At 26.9% G+C, this 24,884-nt stretch overlaps 1 protein-coding gene across 1 annotated transcript in view; it reads right to left on the bottom strand.

The window, feature by feature from the left end:
- The window catches only part of LOC119609012, a 62,470-nt gene that overhangs the window by 15,202 nt on the left and 22,384 nt on the right, over positions 1-24,884 (bottom strand). The window contains exons 2-3 of the mRNA XM_037963677.1: positions 6,705-6,852; positions 5,179-5,277 (exon numbers count right to left, since the gene is read on the bottom strand). Of these exons, the coding sequence (XP_037819605.1) occupies positions 5,179-5,277; positions 6,705-6,849 (244 nt within the window). The 5' untranslated portion in view covers positions 6,850-6,852. The remainder of the gene's footprint in view (positions 1-5,178; positions 5,278-6,704; positions 6,853-24,884) is intronic.

The raw sequence follows: 24,884 nt of genomic DNA, 5'->3' as shown, positions 1-24,884 counted from the left end.
GAAATGTAGCAAAATTTGACTCTAGGCCCTCAAATATGAACTTTGGACTTTCGGCATAACTAACTAACGAAACGAACGAACGAACGAACGAACGAACGAACGAACGAACGAACGAAACGAACTAACGAACGAAACGAACGAACGAACGAACGAACGAACGAACGAACGAACGAACTAACGAACAACGAACGAACGAACGAACGAACGAACGAACGAACGAACGAACGAAAGAACGAACGAACGAACGAACGAACGAACGAACTAACGAACGAACGAACGAACGAACGAACGAACGAAACTAACGAACGAACGAAACGAACTAACGAACAACGAAACGAACTAACGAACGAAACGAACTAACGAACGAACGAACGAACGAACGAACGAACGAACGAACAACGAACTAACGAACGAACGAACGAACGAACTAACGAACTAACGAACGAACGAACGAACTAACGAACGAACTAACGAACTAAAACTAACTAACTAACTAACTAACGAACTAACTAACTAACTAACTAACGAAACTAACTAACTAACTAACTAAACTAACTAACTAACTAACTAACTAACTAACTAACTAACTAACTAACTAACTAACTAACTAACTAACTAACTAACTAATTAACTAACTAACTAATTAACTAACTAACTAACTAACTAACTAACTAACTAACTAACTACCTAACTCGCAATAGTTAACCTGACGAACGCAAAACCATTTGACGCATCGAGAGTGAGAAAAACCCCTAGGTACTGTTGGAATTTTGAAACGGTTGGTAGAACCACAAAGATCCTATGGTGTGACCTAACGAGAGCATGACGACAAGCCTTCTAAAAATAAGCAAGTCTGAGGTTAGCATGATGATACGTATTCTGAGTGGACAATTTACAAATTATTTCGTGCGAATTTCTTAAATTTTATAAAAAAGTTTTTTTTTAAGTATAATTTTCCTATTTTCTAGACGATCTTTGCAGAACTTAAAATTTATTTAAAAAAAAATTATATAAAATATGTGTTTATTTTTTTAAAACTATATGTGTAAATTATTTCTTGGCATTCTGTGTAATATTAGAAAAAAAAAACTCATTTTAGTTTCCAACAAACCATTTGGCCAATAAACACTTAATTTTTTTTTTTTTTTTTGGTTTTTTGTTAGTTTCACCCATATTGTATTGTATTTTGTTGCAATATACAAAATGTGTTCTTGTATTAAGTTTAAGTAATAAATATAGTAAAAAGTAAATAATTTTTATGCAACTCAATAAATAATAGAGTTAGTTGCAATAAAAACAAGCACTTAAAATTTAAGGTGCATGAATATATATAATTCGAGTATAATGTATAACAGGGATTTAAAGGCAGAACTAATGAAAGACTTGTAAAGAATTTGGAAACATATTGATGAAATATTTTGATCAAACAGTAGAATTAATTTTAATAATTTAATAATTTAGATATTTACAAGTCTTTTTTTTTTGGCTCTAGCCTTGTGTTAAACAACTTCCATTAATCGGGGAAACAGGCAGGGATATAATCAAACAATGTTTTGTGTATATTTATTTTTATTGAAATTTATTAAAAGAAATAAATTAAAAATTTTAATAATAATTACAAAATCATAAAATATAAATTAAAATAAAAAAAATAAAATTACAAAATTTTGGAAAATAAAAACATAAAACAAAATCAAAAATATAATAAAAATATAAAATAAGTAAAATAATAAACGGAAAATAAAATTTAGTTTAATAAACAAAAATCATAATTTTATTAAATAATTATAAAATAAATTCTTTGAAAAATGTTTAAAACTTAAAAAAAATCATAAAAATTTGTTACATTTTATTAAAACTATTTAACCAAGTTTTAAGAGTGCATTAATTATACTACAAATAATTGTTTATTAAATATTATTAATTTAAATAAAAAGAGGAAGATTTTTATTTATTATGAATTTTCTACTACTCTGTAATTATTTTGTTAAATATTTAATTAAACTTGAGTGTTTTCTTTTATCTAAGTGAATTTTATAAAGTTAATTAATGTCATATTTGTTATGTTTACAGCAGGTTTATCTTTTAACCAGTTTTATTTAATTTTTATAAATTTTATAATTTATATATCAGAGAAGAGATGCAAAGTTTTTGGTTGCAACTAAATGAATTTAACTACATACAAAGTGATTTAAAAAATTTGCTTAACGTGACCAACTAAATAGCAAATCAACCGATGATAAACACTAAAGGTTTTACTTTTTCAAAACAACTGTTTTCATTAAGAAGAAGCCCAAAAAAAATCGTTTCAAAGTTTTCTAGAAAACTTCTTGAAATTCTCCATATAAATGTGACAAAGCTTTTTTTAATAAGCTCCTCACAGTTTCTTCAGAAACTTATCAAAATCATCTCAAAGTTATCTGAAGTAAAATTTTAAAGTTTTATAAAGAAACTTGCTAAAAAGTTATCTAATGAAACTTCAAAGTTTTCTATAAAATCTTCTCCAAATATTCTCAAAAAAAACTTTTTAAAGTTTTACAAAAAAAACTTTTCAAAGTTTTTTAATGTTTTCTAAAGAAACTTATCAAAGTGTTTTGAAGAATTTCTTAAAGTTTTGTAAAGAAACTATAGAAACTTTTCAGTTTTCTAAAGAAACTTGTTAAAGCTTTCTATAGAAACTTCTCAGTTTTCTAAAGAAACTTATTCAGATTTGCTAAAGAAGCTTATGCAAGTTTTCTAAAAATGTTTGAAAAACTTTTCAGAAATTTCTAAAAAACCTTACAAAGACTTTTGAAAGTTTTCTAACGAAACTTTTCAAAGTATTCTAAAGAAATTTTTAAACTTTTAATTAAACTTCTTAAAATTTTCTTTAGAACTTTTAAATGTATTCTAAAGAAAGTTCTCAAAGGAAAATTTCGAATGTTTTCTAAAGAAACTTTTTAAAGTTTTCTAATGAATGTTTTAAAAGTTTTTTAAAGATTTCTGAAGAAACTTGCCAAAGTTTTTAAAAGAAACTTGACAAAGTTTACTAAAGAAACTTGTCAAAGTTTTATAAAGAAACTTGTCACAACTTGTCAGAACTTTATAAAGATGCTTTTCAAAGTTTCCTAAAGAAATTTCTTAAACTTTTCAAAGTTTTCTAAAAAAGAAACATTCCAAAGCGTTTTTATAAGTTTTGTAAAGAAATTTTCTGAACAAATTTATCAAAGTTTTGTAAAGAAACTTTTCAAAGCGTTCTTATTAATGTTCTCAAAGTTTTGTAAAGAAATTTTCTAAACAAACTTTTCAAAGTTTTCTAAAGAAACTTCTCAACGTTTTCGAAAGAAACTATTCAACGCGTTCTTATAATGTTCTCAAAGTTTTGTAAAGAAAATTTCTAAACAAACTTTTCTAAAGAAGGGTTTCTCCAGTTTCTTTGGAAATACAAAATTTTGTAAATAAATTTTCTAAACAAACTTTTTAAAGTTTTCTAAAGAAATATCTCAAAGTGTTTTTAAAGAAACTTTTCGAAAGAAACTTCTCTAAGTTTTCTAAAGAAACTTTTAAAACTTCTCAAAGTTTTTATATAAAAATAAACTTTTGAAAGCGTTTTTATGAATGTTTTCAAACCTTTGTAAAGTAGTTTTCTAAATAAGTTTTTGGATTTTTTTAAGAAACTTCTGCGTTTTTTATTAACGATTTATAAATACATTTTTTAAACAAGCTTTTCAAAAAAAACTTTTCAAAGTTTCCTAAAGAAACTTTTCAAAGCATTCTTATGAATATTTTCAAAACTTTCAAACGAAATTTACTAAACAAACTTTTCGAAGTTTTCTAAAGAAACTTCTTAAAGTATTCTTAAAAAATTTCTTTAAGTTTTCTTCTGAATGTTTTCTGAAGAAACTTTTAAAGTTTTCTGAAGAAACTTTTAGAGTTTTCTAAAGAAACTTTTAAAAATTTAGCAAGTAAATTTCCTAAACAAACTTCTCGAAGTTTTCTAAATTAATTCCTCAAAGTATTTTAAAGAAACTTCTCAAAGTTTTCTAAAGAAACTTTTCAAAGTTTTTTTATAAAGAAACTTTTCTGAATAAAGTTAGCTATATAAACTTTTCAAAGTTTTGTTTTTTTTTTTTCGTTGGTCACGTTTAGTTTTAATTTTACTGCTAGTACCCATCCATTGACTATAATGTTGGCGATGTTGATCATAATGACGATGATCTCAACTTGCGTCAAGACGTGATTATAGTGTCAGTCATGATCATAATTATTTGCACCATTAGTTAAGTTGTTGTGTGTGGATGTTAATTTTTTGTGTAGACAGTAGCACTTATTAACAATTAATAGCGGTAGCAATAACAAATAACGACTTAAAACACCATTTACAAAAAGTTTAAAAGTAAAAAAAAGTAAATTTTTTCGAAATTATTTAAAGAAAAATAGTTTCAGTTAATTTTTTAAAATTTTGTTTGTAAATGGTGTTTGATTCTAAATATAATGCAATAAAATATTTATTTGCTGCTTAAAGCATAATTATTTTCAAATTAAGCAATTAACAAATTGCAGTTGTTTTTTTTTTTTTAATAAAAAGTAAAATTATAAAAATATAAATAAATAAAATTGTTAGTGGGCTTTTAATATGGTGTAATTTTACGAATTTTTATTATTGTTAAAAAAATTATTAATAAATTTAATGGTACATGGCGCGCTCTATAAACTCCACTGTAGGATGTAAAAAAATAATTAAGGATAACAGTGTGTGTGTATGTGTGTGGTTAACTTGATTATAAAATGGCGTTTAATGTTCCGTTACATTTTGAGATGCTCTTTTGCTTAGTTGTTTTAATGTGTATATGTGTTTGTAAGTGCGGATGTATGTTGTTTTATAAATTTTTAACCTCTTGCTGCTGCTGTTAATTAAACATAAAATAAAAATTAATTATATTATTCAATATAGCAAATTAAAAATATAAATAAAATTATTTAACAAATAATAATTATGATAAATTGTAAAATATTGCACTATTTTATTATAAAGCTTTTAAAAAATTTCATTCACTGAGTTGGTTGTTTGTTTTTAAAATTAGTGCTTTTCTAACTACATGGTGCTTTTTTATATTTAGTTAATTTTATTAAATAATTTTGTGTTTTATCTTTTGTTAAGAGTGTTTAATTTAAATTTAAAATTTTTAATAGAATTACTTTGTTGGGGTGGCACAAAACCATAGCCAGAGGCTCCTACAATCACACCACTGGATTCATCAATTGCGTCTGGTGGAGATGGGGGGAAGACAACGGGTCCTATAAAGTATAATAGTAAAAAATTAGTTAATATTTTCAAATAAGTTTCCTAAGTTTTCCAAAGAAACTTTTCTAAGCTTTCTAAGGAAAACTTTCAAAGTTCTCTAAAGAAAACTTTCAAAGTTCTCCAAAGAAACTTTTCTAGGGTTTTGGAGGAAAATTTTCAAAGTTTTCTAAAGAAACCTTTCTTTTTTATGTAAAGAAACTTCTCAGTTTTCATAGTTTTCCAAAGAAAGTTTTCTAGAGAGACTTTTTAAAGCTTTCTACAGAAACTTTCTAAAGTTTTCTAGATAAACTTTTTAAAGTTATCTAGAGTAACTTTTCTAAGCTTTTCTAAGAACTTTCAAAGTTCTCTAAAGAAATTTGTCTTTTTTTTTGTAAAGAAACTTCTTAGAGTTTTGTAATGACATTTCTCAGAGTTTTCCAAAGACACTTTTCAAAGTTTTCAAAGAGAGTTTTCTAAAAACAACTTCTCATAGTTTTCCAAAGGAACTGTTTAAAGTTTTCTAGAGAAACTTTTCAAAATTTTCTAAAGAAATATTTCAAAGTTCTCTAAAGAAACTTCTCGAAGAATTCTGAAGAAATTTTTAAATGTTTTCTAAAGAAACTTCTCAGAGTTTTTCTAAAGAAACTTCTCTGAGCTTTCTAAAGAAACTAAACTTTTTCCTAAGAAACTTTTTTACAGATTTCTAAAGGAACTTCTCAAAGTTTTCTTAAGAAACATATCAAAGTTTTCTAATTAAGCTGCTTAAAGTTTTCTAAAGAAAATCTTCTTATTTTTGTAAAAAAACTTCTCAGGGTTTTCTAAAAACTGTTCATAGTTTTACAAAAGAATTTTTAAAGTTTTCTAGAGAAATTTTTCAAAAGAAATTTTTCAATGTTCTCTAAAGAAATTTCTCAAAGTTTTCTGAAGAAATTTTTAAATGTTTTCTAAAGAAATTCTTCTTATTTTGTAAAGAAACTTCTCAGAGTTTTCCAAAGAAACTTTTCAAAGTTTTCTAGAGAAACTTTGCAAGTTCATGAAGTTTTCTAAAGAAACTTTGCAAAGTTCTGTAGAGAATTTTTTCAAAGCTTTCTAAAGAAACTTCTCAAAGTTTTCTGAAGAAATTTATTAAAGTTCTGTAAAGAAACTGTTCAAAGTTTTCTAAAGAAACTCCTTTTATTTTTGTAAAGAAACTTCTCATAGTTTTCCAAAGAAACTTTTTAAAGTTTAAAAAAATATATTTTTCAAAGCTTTCTAGAGAAATTTCTCTAAAGAAGCTGTTCAAAGTTCTTAAGAAACTTTCGATGTAAACTAAAGAAAACTTTTCTAAAGAAACTTTTCAAAGAAATTTCAAATGAAAGCTATTCAAAAAGCTAAAATTTATAAATAAAGAATGAAGCTTTCACATATAAAAAAGTTAAATAAAATACATTATACAACTTACCTCTATTTTGTCTAGGATCTCTCACTTGTGTGGGTTGTGGGAAATCCAAGGTATTGAAATTGATTTGTCTGTTGGGCAAAGGGCCGAATAAGAAATTTTGGCCAGCAACCAAAACTAAAGAAGTGCAGATGGCAAATACGATCATTAACTAAAATGGTAAATAAAAAACAAGATAAGTTTAATACATTTAAACAATAGGGAAATAACCAGACTTTGCTTTTAATTGTTTAATAAAAAATCCACCAGAAAAAAAACATACTTTCCTTAAAATGACAAAAAACAGCAAATCATTCATTTATTTAAAAAACAAAACTACCAACAACACTTTTCACCAAATTTATTACTTTAAAAACTTCATTAATCATTCACTCATTTGAAGTGTTTTAATGATAAATTTTGTGGAAAATCATTTAACAATCATCACTTTAACCTCAAGTTCAGCCCTTTAGTAAAGCAACCATTTATTAAACTATCGGCGTTTAATAACATCAACTACTTCTACTGCTACTTTTTGGCCTCTTTGAACCGTTTGGCCAAATCAACCAACCCACCAGCCTCTTACGGCTTTTTCAAATAATTTGAAAATAAAACGTAACCTGCCACTTAAGGCTTCCGCATTTGAAAGTTAAGTCAAGACTATGCACAACACTTTAGGAAACCTTGAAATATACTTTCCCAAACTCATGCCTTTAAAGCAAAAAATAAAAATCTATAAAAGATATTTATAAACATTTAAGAAATTGCTTTAACAATAACAACTATTATTTATGAAAATAAATTGAATTGAACTTCAACTTTAGTTTGGATTTATACTATTTGAGTGTTAACGTAAAGTTAAGATTTAAATATTGTTGCAGGGGTTTTTATTGGAAAAAAAGCATTAAGTTTTAATAATATTTTATAAAGATATTATTTATGATTTTAATTATTTTATGGCAAAAATACACTTAAAAGAATAATAATGTTTAGAAAGCAACATGTTTATAAACATTGTTGAATTTATAACTAAGAACATGTTGCAAATAAAATTTAAGAATAATTTTTTCTAAATTTCTTGTAAATTTCTAAAAGTGTATTTTATAACTTTAAGAAAACTAAACGTTTAATTCCAAAAAAACCTAAAAAAAACGTACCAAATGTTGTTGCTTAAATGAACAACATGTTGCACCAATGATTGTCCCAAAAAATCGACAACAAATACTAAGAAAAACAATTATTAATGAATAAACGTTAGTAAGAAAACAATGATAAGTACTAAATAGATAAAATTATGGCTCATAAAAAAAACTCCAAGACTGGTCAACTTTAATAACATTCACTTTTAGAAGGGGGTGTTACAAATACATTTTTTTCCTTTGCAACAGACCCAAATAGTTTCAACTTAACTTACAATTACAACCAAATGTTTTAATTTTTTGCTAAAACAAAAAAAAACACTTCCTTGTTAATAGTTTTTATTTAGAGGAAAAGTTACGAAAAAAAAAATGAACTAGATAAAAGTTTTTAGATAATAGTATTAGACAAGAGTTTAAATACTTAAGTTATAGATCAGTGTAAGTGTTGAAAGTTTAATTGTGTAATTTTTTGTTTAAATTTAAAGGCTTTTTATAGAAACGGGAAGAATAATAAGAAAATTTTTGAAATTCTAAAAATTGATGGTAAATAAAAATGTTGCTAGCAACATGTTGATAATGTAGTCTTGCGCTTAGCAACATGTCGAGACTAGTAAACACACTAGTTAATACACTAGTCAGGAGACTAGTCAATACACTAGTAAACAGACTGGTCAACTGGCTAGTTCACAGTTTAATCAATAGCCTAGTAAACAGATAAGTCCATTGACTTGCCAACAGACTAGCCAAAAGACTAATCAACAGAGTAGTCAATAGACCTGTCAATAGACTAGTCCATAGACTAGTTAGTGGAATAGGTAATAGTCTGTTGTAAACAGACTACTCAATAGACTAGTAAACAAACTAGTTAATACTTAGAGTAGTCAAGGGGCTAGTCAATATATTTGTCCATAGAATAGTCCATAGACTACTCAAGAGACTAGCCAATAAACTAATTAATAGAATAGTCAATAGACTAGACAATAGACTAGTCAATAGCCTAGTTAATAGACAAGTCAGTAGAATAGACAAATCATTACATTAGTTAATAGACTAGTCAGTCTTTAGTCCATAGATATGACTAGTCTATGGACTTGTGTATAGACAAGTCAATAGACTAGTGATAGACTATTCCAAAGACTAGTTCATAGACTAGTCATCAGACTACTCAATATACTAGTCAGTCTATAGTCTGCAGACAAGTCAATAGACCAGTCAGTAGACTAGTTAATAGACAAGTCAGTAGAATAGTCAATAGACAATTCATTAGACTAGTCAATAGACTAGTCAGTCTATAGTCCATAGATTAGTTAATAGACAAGTCAGACTAGTCAAGATACTAGTCAATATACCAGTCTATAGTCAATAGACAAGTCAGTAGAATAGTCAATAGACATGTCAGTAGAGTAGTCAATAGACTCAAGAAAGTCAAGAGAACAGCCAAGAAACTAGTCAATAGCTGAGTCAATAGACAATTCAGTGGAATAGTCAATAGATAACTTATAAGACTATAGTCAATAGTCTAGTCCAGAGACTAGTTCATAGACTAGTCCATAGACTAGTTCATAGACTAGTCCATAGACTCAATAGACTAGTCAGTATATAGTCTATAGACTAGTCAATAGACAAGTCAACAGATAAGTCAATAGACCAGTTAATAGACTAGTTAATAGATAAGTCAGTAGAATAGTCCATAGACAACTCATTAGTGAATAGCCCATGGACAAGTCAATAAACTAGTAATAGACTAGTCAATAGACTAGTCAATAGACTAGTCAACAGACTAGTCAGTGGACCAGTCAACAGACTAGTCAGTGGACCAGTCTATAACCAATGGACCAGTCAAGAGACAAGTCAGTAGAATAGTCAATAGACTAGTCAGGAGACAAGTCAATGGACTAGTCAAGAGACAAGTCAGTAGAGTAGTCAACAGACCAGTCAGTAGACTAGTCAACATACTACTCAATAGACTAGATAACAGACTGGTCTATGGACTACTTCACAGTCCAGCCAAGCCTGGCTCATAGGCTTGTCAATATACCGTTGAAATGACTAGACAGTAGACTAGTTAATAAACTAATCAATAGACTAATAAAAATAATAATTTATTAAATTCTTATAAAAAATCTCGCTATAATTTCCGTTTAAAGAAAAAAAATCAAGCCTGATTCTTTGTTAAGAAAACTAACACTTCTAACTTTAGTTAAAAATATTAAACCAAGAAAAAAATCCCACTAATTTATAGAGACATTAATGTCCACTCTGCCAAGTTAAAAGTCATAACTTAATGTTAATGTTTATTATTTATAAATAAATTACTATATTCCATAAATAATTTATAACAATTAAAACAAGCCCAAGTATCACGTTTTATTTTTAATTTTTTTTCTTATTTTTACAACCGGAGATAAGCTTAGTAACACAAAAAAAGTCATAAAAAAGATATAATAAAAATAAAATTATGACTAATTTTTAAGAAAATTAAACAAACAAGGAAATGTTTAGACAAAAAACAAAAACAATTTGAAAAATTCCATTACTATAGGGCAGATATTTAAAAAACAATAAATGAATGAATGATTTTTTTTTATTGAAAATAATGTTTAAATTTGTACGCCACATGTAGTTGCATGGTTTAAGTATTGTATTTGTAGATATAGATCGATTTTTTTAAATCAAAATGCATTTAAAATTCTTGGTTTTTTATTGTATCTATGTAATGCATATTTAAAGTTTTAAGTGTATTAGTGAAGGCATTTTTTAACTTTAAATAATTTATCAGCATTTAATCATAAAAAAATCTATTTAAAAAGAACATTTAACAAGCATTTTAGAGTGGGTGGGTGTTTAAAGAAAATTAACATTAATACACCTAGAGAAACAATTTCAAAAATTCAACAATATTATGCTAAATTTAATCATATCTCTATTTGTTGCAACCATATTACATTAAATTCAAATGGCTACCGTAATCGTAATATATGACTTACAACAATAAAACTGAAAGTATACTTGGTTACTGTAATCATTTAACTGGAGGATTTAACATATTATGGTTAAGACAATTAAAAATATGATGACTGTGAGCTCTCAATGATTGCTGTAACCATTTTTAACTACATTTTGATTCAATTTTATAGTATTGATAATATTCGAAAAAATTTCTAGTTTAATGTTTTAAAGATTTAACTTTCACTTTGGGAATATTCACGAATAAAAATGATTCAATAAATTTTTGGAATAAAAACGATTCTAAAAATTCTGGGAATAAGAACCAAATTTGTTCTTTTATGTTTTGAGTTCTAATCTAGTTCAGTTCTAGTTCAGTTCTAATTCAGTTCTAGTTCAGTTCTAGTTCAGTTCTAGTTCAGTTCTAGTTCAGTTCTAGTTCAGTTCTAGTTCAGTTCTAGTTCAGTTCTAGTTCAGTTCTAGTTCAGTTCTAGTTCAGTTCAGTTCTAGTTCAGTTCTAGTTCAGTTCTAGTTCAGTTCTAGTTCAGTTCTAGTTCAGTTCTAGTTCAGTTCTAGTTCAGTTCTAGTTCAGTTCTAGTTCAGTTCTAGTTCAGTTCTAGTTCAGTTCTAGTTCAGTTCTAGTTCAGTTCTAGTTCAGTTCTAGTTCAGTTTCTAGTTCAGTTCTAGTTCAGTTCTAGTTCAGTTCTAGTTCAGTTCTAGTTCAGTTCTAGTTCAGTTCTAGTTCAGTTCTAGTTCAGTTCTAGTTCAGTTCTAGTTCAGTTCTAGTTCAGTTCTAGTTCAGTTCTAGTTCAGTTCTAGTTCAGTTCTAGTTCAGTTCTAGTTCAGTTCTAGTTCAGTTCTAGTTCAGTTCTAGTTCAGTTCTAGTTCAGTTCTAGTTCAGTTCTAGTTCAGTTTTAGTTCAGTTTTAGTTCAGTTCTAGTTCAGTTCTAGTTCAGTTGGAAACACCTTTCTATAAAATTTCCCCAGTGTACATAATTTAATTCCTTAATAGACCAGACCGAACTTGTTCAACAAAATCACTTCACTTTAAAGCTGAAGTCCATTCAAGTCTTTTTAAAAAAGTTAACATAAACAAGCTCTCTATATTTTTAACTCTCTCGTTTCCAGTGCTCTCTTAAATACAATTTACTTGACTTACTTGTGGCAGCCAAGCAGCAAACAATCTCGGTCGGCACTTGCCACATTACGAAATCTATCTTAACTAAGGTCATTTATTTAAACTAATTTGTAATTGTAGTCAAAAGCTTAAGAAATTAGATCTCAACTAGGAAGGGGGCTGGGTGTTGGAAATAAAATGGCAAAATAGTGGAAAATAAATGAGTCAACTTTGCATTAGAAAAAAAGTAGTTTTCAAGGATATTTTTACTACCGCCATTTAAAGCAATTTGAGCTGTAACGAGTGAAACACCCAAATGATTAAAGTTTTATTTTATACAAAAACACTTTTTAAATTTTGTTTTTTTTTAATAGTAATTCTTTTTCTTTAAACATATGTTACAGTCAAAATATTTGAGAGTAATTTTGTGTTAAATAAAAATCAGTCGGCAAAAATTTGATAAATTTTTGTTAGCAATTATTTACAACACTATTTGACGTTGAAAAATAGTTAATAGGAGGAAATCAGTCAAATTCATAAATATTTCTAAACATAATAATATCTTTTTGTTTAGTTTAATTTTTCTCCAAAATTTAATGTATTAATTAATATTTCCTTTTTTGAAAGTTGTAACTTAAATTTGAAGCAATTCACACCTTAAAAAATTTCTATTGCCAAAACACATTTCTTTATTGGTGAGAAGTGTGAAACAAAATAAACCGTTTTAATCTGATAACAAAAAATATAAACAATTTAATTAATTATAAATTTGATATGGCCAATTTAAAAGCAAACTACAAACTGCAACAACTCACAAACAATTTAAAACCAATTAATTATAAATTAGTCACCAAAAAAATCTTAACAAATGACAAGTAAATTGAGTAAAAATATTTTTGTGAGAAAATAAACGATTAAAAAAGTTGAAAAAATTTACAAAAAAAAAAAATTAATATGGTCAGTGAATGAGCAATTTACCAAAATCTTTGGTAGCACTGAGGAAATTTGTATATATTTTGTATAATTTAATTAAAAATAGTTTATTAAAAAAAAAATAGAAAAAATTTACATTTAGAATTTTTCGAGAATATTCAAAGAATTCGTTTTTTGTTCCTTACTGCTGTTAGTTTTTTTTAAAAGCACTGATAGAAATATACATTTTGTAAACTTTGTTTAAATCTTTGTATAATTAATATAAAATAAGTTTATTTCAAATTTAAGTAAACAATTTTGCTTCTAAGAATTTTCGAGAATATTCCAAGAACTCGTTTTATTTTCATTACTGCTGCCGGTTGCATTTAAAGTCGAAATATTTTATACTTTTAATTGTGATCAATTATGACAAATCTTTAAGATTAAAATTTTTTCGAGAATATTCCAAGAACTCATTTTCTTTACTTTACTATTGATGGTTTTATTTAATGTCAAAATATTCAGCACTTTTGGTATTGCATATTTTCAAGACCTGTTTGGAAACATTCTTTATTAAATAAGAATTATATTGTTGTGATAAGAATGTATGGACTAGGTAGGGAATTTGATTAGTACTAATCTTTACCAAAAGATTATACAAATTATGAACAAATCAATTGCCTACCCTATAATTGATAATAATAAGAATTCTTGGAATATTCTCGAAAAATATTATTTTTTAAGCAAAATAAGTTGTTTAAATATTCTCGATTGAAACCAATTTTGTTAATCAATGATTAGGAATGAATTTTAAAATAACAAAAATTCTAGAAATATTCTCGAAAAAAAAGGATTCTTTAAATATTCCCGATTGAAACATACATTTTTTTATTTTTGATTACTATTATTATCTTGTCTCTATTAATGAAATAAATATTTAGATTAATCTCATACAATTATGCTACGAATTTTAACATAATATTAATATTTTCCGTTAACAAACTCTAAGAATATTCTCGAAAGTTTTTCGGAATAAGAGAAATAAAACAATCTCTAGAAATATTGTGTAAACTTATATGGATAAGACATTTTTAACAAAAGAAAGTGAAAATTTATCGAAAAGTAAACGAAACATTCCACTGAAGAGAGAAAATTCATTAATGAAAAACAAACTCTAGGAATATTCTCGAAACTTATATGAGCAAGACATTTTGAACAAAAGACTTAGAATATTTATCTATTAGTGATTGAAACATTAAATTAAAGAGAGTTAATTCATCAATCAAAAACAAACTCTAGGTATTATCCTCGAAACTTATATAAACAAGACATTTTTAAGAAAAGAGAGAGAGACAATTTATCTAATAGTCATCAAACCATTCTACTAAAGAGAGTTAGTTCATTTAAGAACTAGAAGAATGAGAGAAAATTGATCTATGTGAATGAACCATCAATTCCCTTTTAATTTATCTATCGAAAACAAACTCTATGAATATTCACGAAACTTATATGAATAATATATTTTTAAAAGAACAGAGGGGAAATGTATCTATAAGTGATAGAACCATTTTACTGAAGAGAGTTAATTCATCGATTAAAAACAAACTGGACAATTCCCTCGGCTTATTAGTCTATTGACTAATCTATCGACTTTGGACTGGTCAGTGGACTTTGTACTAGTCTATGAACTAGTTTATGGACTAGTCTATGGACTGTACTAGTATATTGGTTTTTCTATATACTTTATGTATGTGTATATGGACAAGACTAGACTGTAGACTGGTATTTGTGGACTTGGCTATCGACTAGTTTGTGGACTTGTAATTGGAATAGTCTATTAACTAATGTTTCGACTAGTTTATGGACTACTCCATTGACTAGTTGACTAATCTATTGATTATTCTATTGACTAGACTATGGACTAATATATTGATTAGTTTATTGACAATTCTATGAACTATACCATGGACTAGTATATCGATGAGACTATGAATTACTCTATTGAAAAGTCTATAAACTAGACTATGGATAAATCGGTTGACTAGTTCTTTGACTATTCTATTGAGTAGACTATGGACTATGTGAGTAGATTATTAATTAGTCTAGGAACTATGGATTAGTCTATGGATTTGCCTATTGGCTAGACTATGGGCTAAACTATGGCTGGACTTTGAACTAGACTATATTGTCTATTGGTCGGTATTCCTTAACAAAACTTTCCCTCTTGCCTTAAATATAATTAAATATATCATCATATCGAATAATAAAATATTAAACTCTTTGTTAAGCCGCCTTATGCTACAACTATTTATTTATTTTTTTTAAATTTTATGAAAAAAAAAACTTTTATTTAAATTGTTTATTAATTTTAAGCATAAAATAAGATTTATGTTTAGGATAAAACAAATCTATTATGAATGTGTTAATTTTTATTTTATGTATAACTTTTTGTTTGTGTTTTTTGTTTTAAATTCAATAATTTTTTCTTTAAATAACAGCCTGATGTTCTGTATATACTATTTGCCTTCCCTATCATGTATCTTGCATATTTTGTGGAAAACTGAAATAGAGGAAAATAAAACTATTTATTTTGGAAAATGAAACTTACAAACTATATTTCGTGAGATTAATAACATACATGTTGTAGACTACAAGGCATATGTATAAATGGCACAATAGGTAGTTACTAGTAAAAGAAAATCTAACTAACTACCCAGCAGTTAACAAGTAGACAGGGTAATGTTTTAAGATAAGATGGTACGCCTTTATACATTGTAAGTTCTTTCTAATACATAAACAAGTTAATGGATTACTTTAATCAATTGTCACTTTAGTGTCCCCAAGTAAACTATAGAGTAGTCACTTAGTCTTCTATAGGGTTATTTAATTGATTGATCCATATTCTATATTATCGGCTGTTTGGAATGCAAAAATTAATCATTTAGTTACTTTACAAGTAAACTAGCTTAAAGTCAGTTGTCACTTTAGTGTCCCCATGTAAACAATAATGTAAACACATTTTTTTTCAATATTTTTTAGAACTGATTCATTTCTCCTCCAAAATTATCTATTAAATAGTCAGTTGACAATCACCTAATCATCCAAAATAATAGGATACCTCTCTAGTTTGGGACATTTTCCCAGAACTGCCGGAAAACTTTAAGAGTTTTTCTTTTCTTGCACTATAGCATGCCAATATCATATTATTTGAGAGCTTTTGTCTACTGTTTTTTTCATATTTTTTGTTACTTCTTGATTTGACTGTGTGTCAGTGGTGCTCAGGCGCTGTGTTAGACAATGTATCTAAATACTTTTCAGTTTATTTTATTGTGGCCAAAAGCAGCCGATGCTGAGTTTTGATCATTTAAACGTCAACAAATGCCTGCCTGCTGTTTAAAAACTAAAAAAAAACACACACAATATGAGTTTCTTTAAAAAAAATTAAAATATAAAATAAATAATTGCAAATTTAAATTTGCAAATTTTTTTATTATTTAAAAAAAAATATATTGTAATAAATTTATAAGAATTCTTGGAATATTCTCGAAAAAATAGTATTTTTTCAAGCATAACAAATTTTTTAAATATTCTTCATTGAAACCGATTTTTTAAATCATTGATTAGGAAAGAATTAAAAAATAACAAAAAATTTAGGAATATTCTCGAAAAAAGAAGTTCTTTAAATATTCTCGATTAAAACAAATATTTTTTATTTTTGATCACTATTATTATCTTGCCCCTATTAATGCAATCAATATTTAGATTAATCTCATACAATTATGATACGAATTTTAATATTTTTCGTTAACAAACTCTAAGAATATTCTCGAAAGTTTTTCGGAATAAGAGAAATAAAACAATCTCTAGGAATATTGTGTAAACTTATATGGTTAAAAACATTTTCAACAAAAGAAAGTGAAAATTTATCGAAAAGTAAACGAAACATTCTACTGAAGAAAGAAAATTTATTAATAAAAAACAAACTCTAGGAATATTCTCGAAACTTATGTGAACAAGACATTTTGAACAAAAGACTTAGAATATTTATCTATTAGTGATTGAAACATTAAACTAAAGAGAGTTAATTTATCAATCAAAAACCAACTCTAGGAGAGAGACAATTTATCTATTAGTCATCAAAACATTCTACTAAAGAGAGTTAGTTCATCTAAGAATATTCTCGAAACTTATATGTACCAGACACTTTAAAAAAAAAAGAGAGAAAATTTATATATAACCATTCTGCTAAAGGGAGTTAATTCATCAATCGAAAACAAACTCTAAGAATATTCTCGAAACTTATACGAATAATATATTTTTAACAAAACAGAGTGAAAGTGATTAGTGATAGAACCATTCTACTGAAGAGAGTTAATTCATCAATTATATTATTGAAACTTATATTAATAAGATATATTTAACAAAAGAGAGAGAGAATTGATCTATAGTGAACGAACTATTCTACGAAAGAGAGTTAATCTATCACTCAAAAACAAACTCTAGGAATATTCTCGAAATTTTTATTAATAACACATTTTTAACTAAAGAGAGAGAGAGAGAGAATTGATCTATTAGGAAACGAACCATTCTACGAAAGAGAGTTAATTTATCAAACAAAAACTTGGAATAGTCTTGAAACTTATATTAATAAGAAATTTTGAACAAAAGAGAAAGAAAATTGATCGATTAGAGATCGAACCGCTCTACTTAAGAGAGTTAATTCATCAATCAAAAACAAACTCTGAGAATATTCTCGAAACTTATATGAATAACACATTTTTAACAAAAAGATAGAAAAAATAGATCTATTAGTGATCAAAAATTCTACTAAAAGAGAAAATTCAGTGATTGAAAATTATGATAATTTCCTCTATACCCTTTTAAATACTACGCCTTAACAGTACATTTTCATCTCTATATTTTTGGCCAAAAACCAACTAGAGTTAGTAACAACTTTGTTACTTTTTTCCAAACAATGAAAAAATCCTCCTCATATATATAAAAAAGAAAAGTTTAATACATATATTTCCATTTAATTTATAACATTATTGAATTGTTCGTTTAGCTTAAGCCCCAGCCCACATATATGGAGGGGGGGGACTTAAATCTATTTGTATGTGCACAATATTGTTATTTTTAATAAAAGAGTTTTGATTATATTTAGATTTATTGCAACCATTAACATTTTCGGTCACTTGGTCAGGTAACAGCAGCAGCAAAACAGCAGAAAGAGACAAAGCTTTACACAGAAGGTGACTTAATTTAAACGTTTCAATTTAATCTATATTTTTAAATATTTAACAGCTTAAATGCTAAAGGCTTGAAATAAAAATATTAAAGAAAATTTTAATTGCTTCAATTAATTAGTAATAAATAATTGCTAAGCATTTAATTGTTTTAGTACTAATAAAATTAATTCTAAAGAATTAGAATTTTAAAACTTAAATTACTCCTACAGTTTAGTTTTTTTTAATTTTAGCTTATAAATTATTTTTTTTTTTATACAATTGATTACAAAAATTTATTAGCTATAGTTTAGTTTCAAATTAACAATAACGTGGCCTGTTAATTGTATTTAAATTGTATTATATTTTTTCATTAAAATATTAAATTGTTTTTTAACCATAAAATACATATATTTTTTTCCATCTACTTTATGGCGGTAATAAAGAATCACCCAAAGCTAATAATATTAACAATTTTCTAAAATAAAAATTTATGTATGAATATGTATGAGTGCTATTATAACCTGAGGTCTGGTGTCTAAAGTTATAGATTTATGTTTCTTTAAAATTGTAAACATTTAATATTTTTATAAATTTTATGTAACAATTTTATAAGTTTGGGCAATTTGTTGGAGTTATAAAAATAAGTGTAAAATGTCTGTCAAAAAAAAAAATTAACTTCTTTTTTTGAAATAATCACCAACATATTTTTTATTATTTATTATAATGATTAATCATAATTGTTATTAAAAGTTTTACTAAAGAAAAAAATTTATCGAGTTTTTTTTCTAAATAGAAAAACTATCGATCAGTGATCAAATATGAAACTTAAAGATAATATATGGAAAATGTAACTAAAAAGGGAATATTTATAGATTTATAGAAATTTTGCTAAAGATCAGTTATCGAAAATTTTACTAATAAGAGAAGTGACCTAAAAAACTTACTAAAGAAAAAAAGATTTAGCGATCATTGATCGATAGTTTTACTAAAACTATATATATTAACTAAAGGGTAATTAGATCGATTTGTCATCAAAAATATTATAAAGAGAAAAATGTTTCGGTTAGTTATCAATATATTTAATAAAGTGAAAACCAATTGCTTAAGAGAAACTTGATCGATCAGTGATCATAAATTTTGCTAAAAAGAAAATTGTTCGCTCAGTGTCCGAAAACTTTACAAAAGGAAAAGTTTATAAATCAATCATCAAACAATTTGCTAAAGAAATTAAATATAACGATCAGTGATCGAAAATTTTATTTAAAAAAAGGAAATTTTTCGATCAGTGATCGAAAATTTTATTAAAGTTAGTAAACTTATCGATAATCTCAAAATTTACTAAAATGAGAAAATTTATCGATCAGTGAATAAAAATTTTACGAAAGTGCGAAACTTGAACAATCAGTAAAAAACAAAAAAAGAGAAAATTTATAGCTCAGTGATCGAAAAGTGAAGAAAAATAGATTAATTTTTTAGATTAGTTATTAAAAATTTACTAAACAGAAAATTAATCGATCAATGAGCGAAAAATTACTAAAGAGAATCTAGATCGATCAGTAATTAAACTTATTACTAAAGAGAAACTTAATAGATCAGTGATCGAAAATTTAACTAAAGAGTAAATTAATTGATTTATTAAAGAAGAAAATAAGCGATAGAAAATTTTACCAAAGAGAAAAATTTTATCGATAAGTGACTGAAAATTTATTAAAGCGAGAAAACTGATGTATCAGCGATCTAAAATTTACCCATGTGGAAATATTGATACGAAAGAGCGAAAATTGAACGATCAATTGGTTTAAACTCTACACAAAAGAGAAAGTTAAACGCATAGTGATCAAAAAATTAACTAAAGAGAAGAAAAAGAAAGAACTTAATCGATCACTGATAGAATAATTTACTAAATAGTTAATTTATCGATCAGTGATCGAAATTTTTTCTAAAGCGAGAAAAATTGATCGAAAAGATAAAAATTTATCGAGCGATGATCAAATATTTTGCTAAAGGCAAACAATTAATTGGTCAGTGATCGAAAATTTTACTAAAACGAGAAAAATGGTCGATCAGTGATCAAACATTTTACTAAACAGAAAGTTTATGGATCAGTGATCGAAAATTTTGCTAAAGGGAGATAATTAATCGATCAGTGTTCCAATGTTTTGCTGAAAATAGAAAATGTATAGATCCGTGATCAAATATTGGCTAAAGAAAGAAAATTGATTGATCAGAGATCGAAAATTTTACAAAAGCAAAAAAAGTGATCCAAATTTTTTCTAAGGAGCAAAAATTTATAAATCAGTGATCACATATTTTACTAAAATTGAAATAGCTCGATCAAAAGCTAAAATATATCGATCAGTGATGAACAATTTAATAAGGAGATCAATAGTGGAAAAAATCAACAAATTTTGCTGAAGAGTATATTGATCGATCAGTGATCGAATATTGATCAAACAATGATCAAAACCCTTACTATTTTTTTTTTTTTTTGATCGATCAGTGATCAAAAATCTTAGTAAAGACGGAAAGGATGTGGGTCTCATTGAAGAGATATTTAACACATAATTAATTAGTTATAATTTACTTCTCATTCCCAGGTGTATTTTTTCATTTAATTCACACGTTTTTTTAACCAATTTATTTTAAAGCATTTGACACTTAATTTAACTATGGAAAAAATGCAAGCCCCTAGTAACCAAAACTTAGAGACACAACTAACTTAACAAATTAGTTAAAGCTAAAAATAAACCAAATAAATTGTTTGTGTAAATTAGCTAAAACTAAAAATAACATAAATTTAACAAAAAGTTAAATAAACCGAACTATAAAGGCAAAGTAAACATATAATGAAAACTGTCAATGAAGAGGACATGACATACATACACACAGCCATGTTGACCAAAATGTAATAGAGTTTTTGAACATGGTACTACTGGCTAAGTAAAGAATTTCAAAATTTATATGGAGCCAAAGGAAAAAAAACCTGAACCTAAATGAAATGTGTTGTAATACACAAATATGTATGATTTCTTTAACCTAAATCTAAAATTTTTTTGCAATACGAGTACTAAACTAATTGGTTTAAAATTATTTTTTAGCTATTTTTTTCATTTTGTTAAATAATTTTTCACAACCAAAGAAAAACGTGATCTTAATGTGATCAGTTGAAGAAAGAAACAAAACATTTATTTAAATCCCAAACACCAAGAAAAAACAACATCTAACAGAAGCTTTTTTAAACGTCTAAAAGCAAATTGTTATTATTTTTATTATTACTACCAGATAGACAGACATCTGTAGTCGTATTGTTTTCAATCTTGTTAAAATTTATATAGAGTTGTACTTCTACTTGTACAATTCCTTGTAGACATTGTTTTTCTTTAGCTTAAGTTCTTCTCTGTATCAGTGCCATAGAGTTGTTAAGGTAACTTGTGCCTTTGTCTTCTAAATTTAGCTGTTATCATCTATTACAATCTTCTGCTAAGCAGGCAGTTTCAGTTTGGGTCACCAAAGTTGAAGTTTTTGTCTTAGAATTTGTTAACTCTGCATTTTTCAGGTTTTCATCTAATAAATATTTATTAAGTTTTGTTTTATTTATATCTTGATGAGAACTTTGTTTGCTATTTTGTTTTTTTTTTTTCTATATTTGACTGAAGTTGAGTTGCGATGATAATTTATTTCTTGACGATGTTATAGTTCGATATGCGTCTATTGTTATGTCTTCTTTATGTCTATATTTGGTTTGAATTTATTTATTTGTTTGTTATGTCTTATTAAACGAAAATTTTGTTATTTATTTAAATTACTTATCGGTGAATTTTTTATGCAAATTTTTTTTGTAATAAAGACTTAAAATTTAGTTTAGAGTGATCGAAAAATGTACTAAAATTAGTGATAAAAAGTTTTAAAATTATACTAAAGAGAGAAATTTATCTTTCATTAATGGAAAGTTTTAATAAAGAGAGATTTTTATACGATCGAAAAATGTACTTAAGTTTTAAACGACTATTGCGAAAACTATTTTTCCCCTCACCAATATATGCCTCTAAATATTACTACATACTATGTAGTATATTTCGTTGCCAAATTATAATTATATGTAGCAACGTTTTTTTTCTGTTATTTCACCAAACAATTCAAAAACATAAAGCACCTGTTAACGAGAGGGCAAAACGAAAACTTCGCCCATAATTACCAATTGATAATCGTATAAATGGCATTGGTTGCTCACGCTACTAATAATAAATAAAAATATAATTTGTTAAGCGGTAATTATGGATTTCAAGCGTATAAAATGTTAATGGTTACTATCATATATGAAGCTTGATAAACTTGTCACTTATAAAAATGAATATGTTGCATGCAACAAATTAAATTTTTTATAACAAATAGACATTTATTAATTTTACAAACTTTGAAAGTTAAAATTGAAAAACAAGGATGACCGATTTTTATTAAGTTAATTTTTAATAAAAACCAAATAGAACAAAACTAAAACAGAACTGGAAAGAACTAGAACTAAACTAGAACTAAACTAGAACTAAACTAGAACTGAACTAGAACTGAAATAGAACTGAACTAGAACTGATCTACAAACTGAACTAGAACTGAACTAGAACTGAACTAGAACTGAACTAGAACTGAACTAGAGGTGAAATAGAACTGAACTAGAACTGAACTATAGAACTGAACTAGAACTGAACTAGAACTGAACTAGAACTGAACTAGAACTGACTAGAACTGAACTAGAACTGAACTGAACTAGAACTGAACTAGAACTGAACTAGAACTGAACTAGAACTGAACTAGAACTGAACTAGAACTGAACTAGAACTGAACTAGAACTGAACTAGAACTGAACTAGAACTGAACTAGAACTGAACTAGAACTGAACTAGAACTGAACTAGAACTGAACTAGAACTGAACTAGAACTGAACTAGAACTGAACTAGAACTGAACTAGAACTGAACTAGAACTGAACTAGAACTGAACTAGAACTGAACTAGAACTGAACTAGAACTGAACTAGAACTAGAACTGAACCAGAACTGAACCAGAACTGAACTAAACTGAACTAAAACTGAACTAGAACTGAACTACAACTGAACTAGAACTGAACTAGAACTGAACTAGAACTGAACTAGAACTGAACTAGAACTGAACTAGAACTGAACTAGAACTGAACTAGAACTGAACTAGAACTGAACTAGAACTGAACTAGAACTGAACTAGAACTGAACTAGAACTGAACTAGAACTGAACTAGAAACTGAACTAGAACTGAACTAGAACTGAACTAGAACTGAACTAGAACTGAACTAGAACTGAACTAGAACTGAACTAGAACTGAACTAGAACTGAACTAGAACTGAACTAGAACTGAACTAGAACTGAACTAGAACTGAACTAGAACTGAACTAGAACTGAACTAGAACTGAACTAGAACTGAACTAGAACTGAACTAGAACTGAACTAGAACTGAACTAGAACTGAACTAGAACTGAACTAGAACTGAACTAGAACTGAACTAGAACTGAACTAGAACTGAACTAGAACTGAACTAGAACTGAACTAGAACTGAACTAGAACTGAACTAGAACTGAACTAGAACTGAACTAGAACTGAACTAGAACTGAACTTGAACTGAACTAGAACTGAACTAGAACTGAACTAGAACTGAACTAGAACTGAACTAGAACTGAACTAGAACTGAACTAGAACTGAACTAGAACTGAACTAGAACTGAACTAGAACTGAACTAGAACTGAACTAGAACTAAACTAGAACTGAACTAGAACTGAACTAGAACTGAACTAGAACTGAACTAGAACTGAACTAGAACTGAACTAGAACTGAACTAGAACTGAACTAGAACTGAACTAGAACTGAACTAGAACTGAACTAGAACTGAACTAGAACTGAACTAGAACTGAACTAGAACTGAACTAGAACTGAACTAGAACTGAACTAGAACTGAACTAGAACTGAACTAGAACTGAACTAGAACTGAACTAGAACTGAACTAGAACTGAACTAGAAACTGAACTAGAACTGAACTGAACTAGAACTGAACTAGAACTGAACTAAACTGAACTGAACTAGAACTGAACTAGAACTGAACTAGAACTGAACTAGAACTGAACTAGAACTGAACTAGAACTGAACTAGAACTGAACTAGAACTGAACTAGAACTGAACTAGAACTGAACTAGAACTGAACTAGAACTGAACTAGAACTGAACTAGAACTGAACTAGAACTGAACTAGAACTGAACTGAACTAGAACTGAACTAGAACTGAACTAGAACTGAACTAGAACTGAACTAGAACTGAGCTAGAACTGAACTAGAACTGAACTAGAACTGAACTAGAACTGAACTAGAACTAGAACTGAACTAGAACTGAACTAGAACTGAACTAGAACTGAACTAGAACTGTACTACTTAGAACTGAACTAGAAGTGAACTAGAACTCAACTAGATTTGAACTTCAACTGAACCATGTCTGTAGTAAAATGATAACCCTGGTCATTGATCCCTTTTAACTTTGTAATTTTCAAGTAATTTTTAAAAACTACAATTTTAAGGTTTTGCTTTACATAAATATTAATTATGACTTAGTTTTAGTTTTTCATACAAATTATATGTTTGTTTGTTTAATTTATTATAATTAATTTCAATACTTAAAAAAAAATTGTAAAAGAACTTGTTGAACAAGTTCTATTGGCCACATTACCTTCATTAAAGAATTAAAGTTTTTTTATTTGTTTAATTTATTAAAAAATATTCAATATCAGATCAAAGTCAATAGTTATAATTTATTGTAAAAGTTGTTATTACAGTTCTGTTGATTGGCTAGAGTGC

Source organism: Lucilia sericata, unplaced genomic scaffold (genome assembly GCF_015586225.1).
Source record: "Lucilia sericata isolate MDLA Ls3-8-SP2 unplaced genomic scaffold, ASM1558622v1 Contig000913F_arrow, whole genome shotgun sequence".
NCBI classification, from domain to species: Eukaryota; Metazoa; Arthropoda; class Insecta; order Diptera; family Calliphoridae; genus Lucilia; species Lucilia sericata.
Note: the sequence above shows the minus strand (reverse complement) of the source record. Positions and strands in the feature narration are given on the sequence as shown.